At 38.4% G+C, this 13,473-nt stretch overlaps 1 protein-coding gene across 1 annotated transcript in view; it reads left to right on the top strand.

The window, feature by feature from the left end:
* ptprfa (protein tyrosine phosphatase receptor type Fa) overlaps positions 1-13,473 on the top strand; it is a 200,230-nt gene that overhangs the window by 99,646 nt on the left and 87,111 nt on the right. Inside the window, exons 7-10 of the mRNA XM_081380153.1 lie at positions 2,404-2,673; positions 9,398-9,979; positions 11,077-11,210; positions 11,990-12,134. Coding sequence (XP_081236279.1) covers positions 2,404-2,673; positions 9,398-9,979; positions 11,077-11,210; positions 11,990-12,134 — 1,131 coding nt within the window. The remainder of the gene's footprint in view (positions 1-2,403; positions 2,674-9,397; positions 9,980-11,076; positions 11,211-11,989; positions 12,135-13,473) is intronic.

The following is a 13,473-nucleotide window of genomic DNA, read 5'->3' as shown; positions in this document are numbered from 1 at the left end:
TGCCATCATGTCGTGACCATCCCTCATGTCCATGGGTAACATCATCCTCTCTATGTACAGTGACTAACGTGGATTAATGTGATGTCTCTCTTACACTATTACACCTGCAGGCATTTTCGCCCAACTAACAAACTTAACTCAATCTCAAAAGTCCAAACTCTGCACTCATCTCTCAAAGATGACGATTATTACGGCCACCCCTGGCCATGTCCAGTACAGAGCAGACCCCATAAGCACAATTTGCTCAGTGTTTACCTGACTTGAGTCAATAAATTTTGCAATAAATATTGATTTACTGTACCTGAACCACAGCAATATGTTCAAATTACACACACACAGAAAAGAAACAAAGAGTCATAACCAAACGCTTTTTTGTCTTAACTAGCCACAATCATAGGAGATGTTTGTCAGTTCGTCGGTTTTCATTTTTGTTTGTGTACAGTGGAATCTCATTGGTTTAAAGTCTTGTACACATTTGATTGGCTTTGAGGTTTTATTTCTTACGGCACATATTATTTTACTTTCAGCAAGGACAGATTTGTCACATATAACCTGGTTTGGTGTTCTGGGTAGTGTGAGTTTGCTTATTTTCTTGTATAACACATGGCCAAGAAGCCGCTCTAGATGCACACAGTTAAATCTCACCTGATAATGCAGAAAATGAACACTACTCTTATAAACCATTTAGTGTGTGTGTGTGTGTGTGTGTGTGTGTGTGTGTGTGTGTGTGTGTGTGTGTGTGTGTGTGTGTGTGTGTGTGTGTGTGTGTGTGTGTGTGTGTGTGTGTGTGTGTGTGTGTGTGTGTGTGTGTGTGTGTGTGTGTGTGTGTGTGTGTGTGTGTGTGTGTGTGTGTGTGTGTGTGTGTGAAAAAGAGACATCTTGAGTATATTTTTGGAGTTTGGGTGGTAGCTAGTTCTCTACTTTCCAGTAATTGCATTCAAGTCAAATAAACACTGAGCATTTGTTATCCTGTAGCCTCACACTTTCCTCAGTTATCCGCAATAATTTCCTGTGTCTGGAAATGTGAAGGTAATGACAAGGAAATTAACAGGTAATGTTCAGATTTGGAAGTGAGTTGGAGTCTCTCAGAAGTGAGACTTGTTTGTCCGTGAAAATAAGCAGATGTCTGGCCGCAGAGCTCCCTGTTAAACTCAGCTGCCATCTGCAAACAATTCCACTTTATACGCGGAGAGACATTATAAAAGATTGGTTTATTAGCAATCTCTCCATGGACTCTCTCAGACGGCTTCTTCCATGAAGTCTACAGAAAATGCTGCTCTTTTATGGGAGCTCTGCAGATTCACAGAGCGTTTGCTGTGTCTTCAGTGGACAGGATGGTTTGGCTTTGGCTGCACACCAACTCAATGTGTGTAAAGGGTCACAATCTTCTGCTGCCAACTTATGCCGTTCTTGATCCAAGTGAGATGCATTTCGTTGCAAAAAAAAAGAAAAGTTTGCAGTATTACTTCTGAGCTTCGTAATGCCATTTTTGAAATACACAAATGTGGCATATGAAAATATTTTTTTAACAAGAATTTTCAAAATAGACATCTTAAAAAAAAAAAAGATTTGTCTGCAAACTATAAATATAATTTTCTTTTTTGATTTGATGCAGAATTTTGGAAAACTCAGATCTGACAGTCTCATTGATGACTGACAGCATAATCAAATTAGCTTTAATATTTAATAATTAAATATGCAAGGGGTAGTGAAGATGTAGAACTTCATAAATGACTGAATTTTTTTGAAAATTCAGTGAAATCTGACTTTTTCAGAGTCTGTTTCCCATTTTATATCTATGAAACGATAAAGGAAATGTGCGCTGCACTGCTAAGCTATCAGTCACATTGATGAGAAAGTCTAAAGTTCAAATCTGAGACGTGACATTCGCCTGTCTGCGTCTCTTTGAGCTCCTGAGTGTCTGTCAGTCCAAGATAGTGTGACAGGGACCGGCAATGTAGAAAAAAAGCATTGCACACCTCAGTGAGACCAGTTGTGGTTGAGGTTGCTCTTTGTCTGCATTTTTACTGTGTATTTGTGATGCAAAGAGAGTTAATTTAGTGACATAACAGTAAATGGCTTGCCAGCACTTTGAAAGAAATCAAATTTGATGAGACATATAAGGAAACTCGACTAAAGAGCCAAAAAATCCTTGAGATGCATTTACTGTTAAAAACACTCTTATCTGATGAATGCTTAGAATATTAAGGCTCTCCGCTCTTCCCTTGAATTAGTTTGGCTTTTGTCCATTCAGATTAATCAGTCAGAGAGCTAATTCATATATTATATCTCTCACATTTCCAAATAAAGACTTTATATCCTAGAGGTCAATGGTGTATATCCAGAGCCATGCCCTCCTGTATCTGCGTTCTGCTTCTAACATCATCTGCGCTCCTCCAACAGTACGGCGAGTTCCGCCACGTTTCTCAATCCCGCCCACCAATCACGAAGTGATGCCGGGCGGCAGTGTGAACCTCACCTGCGTGGCGGTGGGCGCTCCCATGCCCTATGTGAAGTGGATGAGGGGTGAACAGGAGCTAACCAAAGAGGAGGAGATGCCCATTGGCCGAAATGTGCTGGAGCTCACCAACATCCGGCAGTCGGCGAACTACACCTGTGTGGCTATATCCTCCCTGGGCATGATCGACACCACAGCTCAGATCATGGTCAAAGGTAAGAGACGGTTGGATCTACTTCATCTTTGCACTTGTATGAAACGTGCTTAATAAGCCCTATAAACGTTCCGCTAACCCCACTGGACCTCTAGGTTGAAAAATCGTCAATGCAAGTGAATGTGAGAAAATAATTATTTTCTGGTCCCGTTTGAATTTTGCCATGAATGTGAACATATGTTGTCTGTGAATTTTTAATATAGTTTTTTGTGTGAAGAATGCTACAATTTAGCGGGTAGAAGTTTGATACAGTTAGACTTTGTGTGAGAGCACTTTGTGGACTACAACTCTTCGCTGCTTTCAGACGGTAATCTGAAGAAAGAACAGCCCATTTGGTTTGAATGGTTGAATGGACATTTTGGGTACAAAACACACAGGCATCTCGATCTGTCTCCATAGATTATCGCAGCATTAGCACCGTGATTTGACAAGTGGAGGGAAAATGTGTCACATAGGCGACATGTAGTCTTTCTCGTTATGTCTTTTCCACAACTGCTAGCCAAAGAATCATACAATATACTGTTAAACTCATAACATGAAAAATTATATAAAAAATTCACAGACAACGTATGTTCACATTCATGGCACAATTCAAACGGGACCAGAAAATAATTATTTTCTCCCATTCACTTGCATTGACTATTTTTCAACCTAGAGGTCCAGTGGGGTTTTACGGATGGGCGGGACTTACCAGCTCTATTCGGGTGGTAAGTGTTTCTCGCATAGATGTCCGTGAAAATAAATTTGCATGGCACCTCAGTGATAAAACTCAAGCATTCGGATGGAGATTTATTCTCGAGTTTTGTGATTGTATGAACCCAGCTCACGTGGTCAGTCGCAAGATTATCTGCTATAAATAAAATGTCATATGCTTGGGATAATAAATTCATATTTCTTTTAATATTAGGAAAATGGTATCCTATTTATCATGTGATTATTTAAATCTCCTGTTTAAAAATAGGAAGATAGATGCGCTATTGTTAAAATGGTTTTCTGTCTTTTATCTCAGAATGATGGATGTCATTTAAAAAATACGGAAATTAGCTGAAATAATTTAATGCAGCCTCTTATTCACATTTTTAGTGTATATAATTGCTGGCATAATAACGTCCCATTTCAAATGTTTACGTGCTTTTCTTCTCTTTCTCCTTTGAGCGGTGATGAAATATCGTTCTTGTAAATACTTTCCAGCATTTCAGTAATAAAAGCTTTAAAATGCTTCTAAATTACAGTGAAGTGCAACCGTACGGTGCTCGGCAGTGGTCAAAAAGGATTTAAACAGTGATCTCTTCTTGTGAACTCAGAGACATGGTTTCAGACGGCAGTTAAATTACCACACGACCTAGGTAGAAAAAACAAACAGTAGGTAATTCGCTGTGGATTTTTAGACGAGTGATGGGAAAAAAACAGACATTCTTGATTCAGACGGCAATAACATCAGACTAGCCCCTGTAAATGTGGAAAATACCTTATGACCTGAGAAACGATTACCGTCCGAATAGGACTATAGTTCTCATATATGATTAAAGATACACTACTGTTCAAAATTTACTGCTGTATCAAAAATACAGTAAAAAAAAAAAGTATAGTATTGTGAAATATTTTTATTATTTAAATAATTGTTTTTGGTAACACTTTAGTTTAGGGTCCAATTCTCACTATTAACTTATTGTCATGCATATTACTATGATATTGGCTGTTTATTAGTACTTATAAAGAACATATTAATGCCTTATTCTACATGATCATATTCTACATCCCTTAATCCACCCAATACCTAAACTTAACAACTATCTTACTAACTATTAATAAGCAGTAATTATGAGTTTGAGGCAAAAGTCGTAGTTGAGAGTTAATAGTGAGAATTGGACCCATTACTAAAGTGTCACCCTGTTTTGTATATGAATATATTTTAAAATGCTCAACAGTTCTGCATAATATTTTTGTGGAAACAGTGATACATTTTTTCAGGATGCTTTGATGAATAACGTTCAAAATAACAAGTATTTATTGAAATAGAAATCTTTTCTAATGTTATAAATGTTATTACTTTGATCAATTTAATCCAGCCTTGCTAAATTGCGAATCAATTATACATTACACATTTGCACCCACACAAATGAGAAATGTATTGGAGTAAACATTTTAATTTGCTTTTTAAACATTTATTTTCAAGTAAACTAGTCATATTGCATAAAATTCTTCTCAAATGCAGTAATGAAGCATGCTTGGTAACATTAACTTAAAGAAATAAATAGCCTTTTTTAATCTTTGTCCCCGAGTGATCCATACAGCTGGCATTGATATCAGTTGTGTACTTAAAGTTTGTGATTATCTGTGATTATCTAGACGGTGATAAACAAATCTGCTCTAATCCGATTGGATGCTGGGCCCTGAAATGCTCATCAATAACACACTCATGGGGATTCCCAGCGACCCAGACAGACAGCGCATGCAATCGCCTCATCAATGTTTCATCAGAACTGAAATGTGATGAGGAGATCTCTCTCCTCCTTTTTTCCACCTTGACAGAGTGAACAAAATCTCTGCGCTCCCAATGATCATTAAGGATTATTTTAGGGCTGTTGCGTGATAATGAATCTATTTGAAACGTTTCATTGTCCCAAATTTGAAAGAGCGCACTCTCAGTACTACTGTTCTGTGAAATCCAGAAAGAGGAAACTAAACCACTTCGCAACACCCTATAGCTACATCATAAACTGCTGTAAATCACTCCAAACTTGGGTGACCACCATCAAACAAACCAAATGTGGGACGATTATAAGTTTGTGTGGGACAATGTGGGACAAAAACATAACCTGAAACTGTTATATAATGTTTATCTAACTTAATAAAAAAACTATTCTGCCTTTCAGCTGACAAAAAATCTTTGTTCTCAAGTCCCTTCCAGAAAACACCATTACATCACAATGTAACATAACATGTCTTTATTTTACATGTCATGTAGGAGGCATCATGCAGATAACTATTTTTGAAACAGTTCTGACCAAGTCCAACTAAAATCCAACAAAATAATGAACAAATAAAATATAAAACAACATAAAATTAGATAATTGACATTGATATTAAGAATATATTAAACCAAAAACTTTCAAATTTTTAGAAAGGATGTGAATCAAAACAACCACATCAGGCAACAAGATAAATGATAAATTCTGTTAAATTAAAAAAATGATTTATCGAATTATCCATTTGTTTTCTGACAGTGAACACATGGAACGAATCACCGGTCCACATTTTGATTGACAGCCGTCACAACCAACTAGTGACCGTGTTTACTCCTTTCCTTTCACCCATTGGATAGGATTTAAAAAACGGCTGTTGTATTTGTACTTCTGACGAAGCGCTGTTAAATAAAGGTGAAAAACTACGGAGCAAAAATAATAAATAAAATGCTTTCTTAAATAGGCAAAAGAGCGCATGCACGTTTTCTTAATATGATCATTAAAAACCAACAGACTGATGAAAATGCGGGACATTTTCTCAATATGTGACGTGCGGGACAAGGGGTGAATATGCTGTGTGGTTCAACGCAAAGCGGGACGCGTGGTCACCCTACTCCAAACACCAAACAACTCTCTCTAAAAGACTTCTTACAAAGTGTACTGTGATACTGTACTGATTCTTCTGAGCTCTTCATTAGTCGGTGAAACGGCAAACTGTTATCGGTGTATCTAGAGAGGTGTTGAAAGTAAAGAATTTAGAGTAGCAGAATTTGAGCTGGATTCGAGCAAATGGAGTCGAGTTACTACATTAGCATTGATTAAAGCGTTTTGAGTGTATCTGGCATTACAGTGGGTATTTCTCACTGCTCTGCTCTGCCGTCTTGCATTATCATGTTAGCTGAGGTTAATATCATGTGTTTTGGGATTTCTTGCTATAGCAGCTGTGGTGCTTTAAGCCTCCTAAAAAGGTTTTGGTGTGTTTTTCTGTCCTTTTCCACTCTGCTGCTGCTTATTCGAGGTGATCTGTTTGGATTCTGACAGCTGTCCAATTGCATTTTGCACAAAAGTTGTTTAGAGTCAATTTCACAAGCTATTTTATGACAATACAGGCATTTTTCAACTCGCCTGTGGAAATAGGATGAGCTGACCGATCTAGTCTATGATACAGACACAGAACAATCACAAGAACAGTGTTTAACACAGCACATTTTTCTACATTCATCTAAAATGCCAGGGGTCTCATTTATAAAACTGTGCGTAGGAACCTTACTAAAAGTGTACGTGCGCCCGAAAGCCAAAAATATTTAGACTTATAAAAGCGTTCGTACGCCAGAACCTGCGCAGAACTCACTTTATAAATCCCAGTCAGCGGAAGATTGTGCGCACATGCGTCTCCACCCCGAAATAACCATATATGGAGCTTACAACGCCTAGTTTTACTATGCAGATCCTCATCTGCGTATCATTTGCATATGATTATTCATCGACGTGATAACGTTTAACGGTACAAGACACATTACATTAATAAAAATCAAGTAGTTGCCTATCTTTGCCTTGTTTTTGAATACATAAATCAAATAGTGTAAAATACATTTCAGAGAAAGTTTTTCTCAATCTTTTCCACTGGCCGAATTGTATTTTTAATTGATTTATATTTGAATGGAAACAGATAGGCCTTGGGCATTATTTGCACAAAACTATTTTCTCAGACAATCTGGTATTATCATGATAAGCAATTATCTCTGTGGTTAAAACATTTAAACACAGCACGCCACAGGAAAAGTGTTCAAAAACAATCGCATCCACAACAAATATTTCTATTGATTGAATATAAAAAATGTTGTAACTTCTCAGTAATGATTTCATGCTTAAGTGTCTAACTCCATTAATTTGAATGTCATATTTAATCTAAATGTTTATATCATAAGTAAAACATAGTTTAAATAATTATTTTATTTATTTAAACTGTTATTTGCGTCAGTTTCACTAAATTATGTTTTATTAACAAAGTTCAGGAGGAGCAGGTTCAGATAATTAACCAAATTATGCACAGCTGGAGATTAATCAGTAATCAACTCAATGACAGAGTATAAATTCACAGCAGACCTATCTCTGTTCATTGAAAGTTTGTCAGCATCCCTCCTACACCCCATCTCCTCACTTCCAGTTCCATCTACACTTACCAACTGGGGGGAGTACTCTGGGTTCGGGCCTAACTCCGAGCTCGGAGCCCTCCCCCCGGACAGCACGCCAAATATGCATAAACTTATTGTACTAATTATATGTAGATGTGAACTCGTGAAACGGCCCAGCGCGCTCGCTGGCGCGGACATTTAAGAAGGGATGGATATTTGCTTCAGTGACAGGCTTGGTGAGTGAAATTATATTTGTACTTTCTGTTTAATTTTCTTTATATTTTCTGTCTAAAAGTGACCAAAAAGACACTTAACTCCAGCTCGCCATCGGTGTCGCCAAACTGCTCCATCTCCAAAACGTTCGTACGCATGGGTCAGAGTTTGCGTGCAGGTGCGCACATTTTCCCGTCAAGTTTGTTTTTATAAATCACAACTTATGCGTCGGAAGTGGCGTACGCCTCTTTCAGGGCCTGTTTTGTGCGTATGCAACGGTTATAAATGAGGCCCTAGGTCATTACCACATATCTACCCTGAGAAATGTCACAGATAGGCCAATATTTGCATTCATTTGGCATATGTTAGCATGTCAGAACATGTGGTTTAGTAGCAGAAACACTGAGAAGATATTTAAAATACAAGGACTAAAAATGCCTGCATAATGAACAGTTAGATTTTTCTGTTAACTAACATTTGATACCAGTTTATTTGAACCAGTGTTATTTATTTGAGTATTTATTAATATTTTTAATTAGCTTTTAATTTTATACTTTTAGTAATTTAGTTTTGTGCTTTTGTCATTTTTATTACTTTTTGATTTTTTTTATATTTTATATAGCTTTATATTTACAGTATTTAGGTTTTAGTAATATTAGTACTTTATTACCCAGGCAATAAAGCACTTTTTTTTTAAGTTTAAGGTTATTTGTCTAATATTTTTTTAATTAAATTAATATTTAACTACATTTTTACAGCTTTATTTCAGTTGCCAAAAAGTATTTTTAATAGTTGTGCGTAGTTAACATAAAATTGAAACAGTGAAGCACTATATATTTAAAGTGCATTCTTTATTGTGTTAGGATCTTTCATTATTGTTAATTATTTACAGCTATGTGTGTGGACTGTGAGGATAATTGGATTTTATAGTGGATTGAGAAAAGTACATTAATTAACAGAACACTGTATTTTAAATATAAATCCCATTGAAAATCTATTCTGGGTGCAAATACTGCTACTTAATTAAACACAAGTATGTGTTTCTGTTGTGTTCGTGATATAAAAGGTATAAAGGTCTAATTTGCTGTTAAAATATTGGGCCTGAATTCACCTTAATTAATTAAATAAAACACATCACACTGCCCTTTTTGAGTCAGGGTGCAAAGCTCAGTTCTTGGAGGGCCACATCCCTGCAGAGTTTAGCTTCAACCTTAATTAAAACACACTTGATCCAGCTAATTAATTCCTTCAGGCTTATTGAAAAAATGACGGGTAAGTTTGTTGGAGCAGTGTTGGAAGTAAACTTTTAGTAAAGATTTGCAGTCCTACTCTATATGTTTTCTGTTTTCCATTATGCCTTTTTGCATTCAAAATTGTCAAGAAACTAAATATGTTTATTCATGTTTCTCAGCTCTGCCCCGCCCCCCGACCTCTCTGATCGTCACAGAAACCACCGCCACCAGTGTAACTCTAACGTGGGATTCCGGCAACCCCGAACCCGTGTCATACTATGTGATTCAGTACCGGGCCAAAGTCTCGGACAACGGTTTCCAGGAAGTAGACGGAGTTGCTTCCACACGCTACAGCATCGGTGGGTTGAGTCCTTACTCCGAGTACGAATTCCGTGTCATGGCGGTCAATAACATCGGGCGCGGGCCGCCCAGCGGGACGGTAGAGACACGCACCAGCGAACAGGCCCCCTCGTCCCCTCCGCTGCGCGTTCAGGCCCGGATGCTGAGCGCCACGACCATGCTGGTGCAGTGGGAACCTCCCGAAGAGCCCAACGGACAGATACGAGGATATCGAGTGTACTACACATCTGATCTGCATTTCCCCATCAGCACGTGGCAGAAACACAACACAGAGGACAGCAGCCTGACCACTATCTCCGGCCTGGTGCCTGACATCACGTACGGGCTCCGCGTGCTGGCGTTCACATCTGTGGGAGACGGCCCGCCTTCTGACACCCTGCAGGTGAAAACACAGCAAGGAGGTGAGATGTGTGCTTATATAATACATTGTATTTATTTATTTTCTTTATCGTCGAATTGATATCAGTGTGTGCTGAGAAAAGACTCCAAATGAAGATCATTTGAAGACACACTACAAAAGATGGCTTCAAAAGTCAATATGGTATAATATATATCGAACCTTAAAAGGGTTCTGTCAGGCATAACATATACAGAACCTTTTAATGGCTTCCATCATTTTATGGATTTAGTTTCAATTCATTAATCTGGTAAACTGGTTTTTAATTTTTGTTATATTTTATGAATTAAACAGCCCGTAAACATACTTTATCACTAGAAATGTAATGTAAATGTAAATAACCCATGAAACATGAATGTATTATTCAATCATTTAAGACATTTTTCATTATATAGAGCCTTTTTAGCATAAAGTGTTCTTTAAAACTGTGTCAGGATCCCTAGGGTTCTGTATTTGAAACTTTTTGCATGGCTGCTTGCCACATAAGTAAATAATTAGGCACAACAAATATTCAAGTTAAAGTATTTTATTAGCTCACTAATCGCAAAGCATCCGCAAATCAAAACAGTTCCTAGCAAGCAGCTTTGAGCCTAGAGGAATGAACAAGTTCAATCAAATGGAAATTTAAGGAATAATGTACCGTCTTATAAGTTAATACTCACAAATAATGACGGGGAGATGAAATATTGATTTGAGCAGAAACCATTTTAAAATCTGACCTATTTATAATCTTATAATCCAGTACAGTGTACAAAACAATCATTCTAGCAACCAGACGAACACTTCAACAATATAAGGCCTACTGATAATACTGGAGTCCTCTAGTTTCATTTTACAGTAAATACAGTCGATAACTGAGGCTCAAGATGGCACCAGCTGTGTTTGAATGAAACGAGAGAGAGCGGTGTGATACGAGAGACGTGGCCTTAGACACCCGGATGAGGGTCATGATACAGCGTTGCTATCGATAATGGTCATTACTGGGGAATATCTGACCTTGGAATGCCTGATTCACCAATCACAATCAAGCATTTCAGAGAGCTGTGTAATGTATTGTGTGATTTAAGTGTGTGGTAAGACAAACCTCATCTCTGACTGCAGTCCCGGCCCAGCCCACTGGTTTTGAAGCGGAGGCAGAGCTCGACACTCGAATCATGCTGTCATGGCTGTGGCCCGTCCAGGATCAGATCACCAAATATGAGCTCACATACTGGGAGGCCGACTCTGACAACAAGGTACAAAGCAGAACACAGCTAATATCACTGAATCTGTGTGTGTTTGGCTCCAGTGGGTTCAGAATGGCATTACTAGCATGCTGAAAATAATATCTTTGCAGTTTGCAGTATGTACACAGAATGCCAATATTCTGGAAATCATTCCTGGATGAATTACAGTGTACAATATAAAGTATACATTATGAGCACACTGTGTGATCTGCTGTACCCTATAATAAAATGCAGTCATTTTGAACACATAAATTGAATGTCAGTTACGTTTTTTAAGATTGATTTTACCTTCTTTTTTCTTTTTTTTTAAAGGCACACTATGCAGTTTCTGTTTTTCTCAAACAGCGCCCCCTAGAGTCGCTGTGGAGTGCTTGTATTTAGCGTTAAATACCACTCCCGCAGAGCCGTCTCTGCACTCTTCCGACTGTGTTTTCTTCGTCGACTCTGCCATGATTCACGTCTGAAATGTGTGCTTCCATAGAGGCTGCTTCATATGTTGTTGATGTATGTGACGTCGTGCCGTAAAGCAAGTTGTGATTCTCACGAGATCTGTCAGGGCGCCACCTCTCAAACCTGCATTGCTGGTTTTGATTCGCCATACTACAAGTTCGTTTACCTAGCTGTTATATTAAGGGACAAATCTTGCATAGTGTGCCTTTAATGGATTGACACAAAAAATTGCAGTAAGCGATTTCTGGTGAGCCCTGTTGATGTTTGAAATCAACATATATTTGAGCATATAGCCTATGTGTGGTTCTCACACGCTCTTTATCTTTAATCCATGGCAGCACCACATCACCTTTGACCCCGCTGGCTCGTATGCGGTTGAAGGCCTGAAGCCAGACACACTCTACATGTTCTCTCTGGCGGCGCGCTCTGAGATGGGGCTCGGGGTTTACACACAGCCTGCAGAAGCTCGCACGGCCCAGTCCAGTAAGTGCCGAACTCAAACTATAACCATCTCAAAGTTTGACCATTTCTGAGCAGCTCAATACCAGTCACTCGACTAAAGATGAGGTACGCTTTTTAACCACCCCAAATATGTTTTCATGTTTGCTTTGTTATCCAGCACCATGTCATTTGCTTTTATGAAACATTATTACATTAAAACATTTAGTGCATGTGTTTACAAACAAAATGCAAAAAATTTGACCTTCAAAAGCACAAAAAAATAACTGTTTTTGGTTCAAGAGACCTTGAGTAACATTATAAGTGGTTTCAGGGAGGGAAAAATTAAATATTACAAAAGTATAGATTACAATATGTCACCTTTAACATGTTACTTGTCAATGTTATTTATCTCGCGCTCCCGCCATACAAAAGACCCTGTGTTTTCCCGAGCAGAGCAGCGCTGGCGTCCGTTTCATACACATTTTAACTGCATCAGACCAGTTTTTTGAGTGTCAAAAGCTCAAAAGTTTCAGGTTCAGGGTCGGCGTAGAGCTGCAGTGACTGTGGAGTGTGACACACACTGAGGCGTCAGAATGACGCAGGCGCTACAGCTTAATCTCTGTCCTCATCTTCCTCCGTCTCCAGAGATATGGACTAAAGCTGATATATTTATGACAGCTCCTCACAGAGATCTCCTGGTATTCAGAGCTATTTGTTAGACGTGTCAGCTTTGAAAGGTTTGTTCTTGGTTCCCATAGAAACACTTGCTTTTTCTTTCCGTCTTTTTTTTTTTTTGTCCTAGTGTCTCTGAGTCACTGTCCTCAAAGACCTGTGAGCCGAGACTCCAAAATCCCTCTGTCTCTCACTCCCTTTCTCTCTCTCTCTAATTCTATGCCAGATCCTAGTGAGCTGCCTACATAGGGCCCGTTCACACAGAACGCGGCGGGTCAGTAAAAGGGGGGGGGGGGGGGACAGGGTAGAGACGCATTTTTGAAAAGTTGAACTTTTAACTTGCGAGATGCGTTTCTAAAAACAACATGTCATTCGTGAGATGCTGCAAAAAACACAAGACGTGAGTGCAATGGTCAAACACAACCGTCTTCCACATGTTTACATAGAAAAACTATGGAAAAGTAAGGGCTGTGGAATAGAAAAACACGATATATGTGAATGTCTCCTAAGGAAGCATGCTGACCCAACTTCAATGGGTCAACATGAAAATGTAAAACACTTTACATAGGCTTATATGGAGCACAAAAGGATACGTTTTGAAGAATGTTCACAGTCTAGTCACATTTATTTATAAAGCGCTTTGTACAATACAGATTGTTTCAAAGCAGCTTCAAGTTAATGTTGTAAATTATGAATTATGAAAGAAATT

Source organism: Scardinius erythrophthalmus, assembly GCF_964197995.2.
Source record: "Scardinius erythrophthalmus genome assembly, chromosome: 12".
NCBI classification, from domain to species: domain Eukaryota; kingdom Metazoa; phylum Chordata; class Actinopteri; order Cypriniformes; family Leuciscidae; genus Scardinius; species Scardinius erythrophthalmus.
This window is presented reverse-complemented; position numbering and strand designations above follow the sequence as displayed.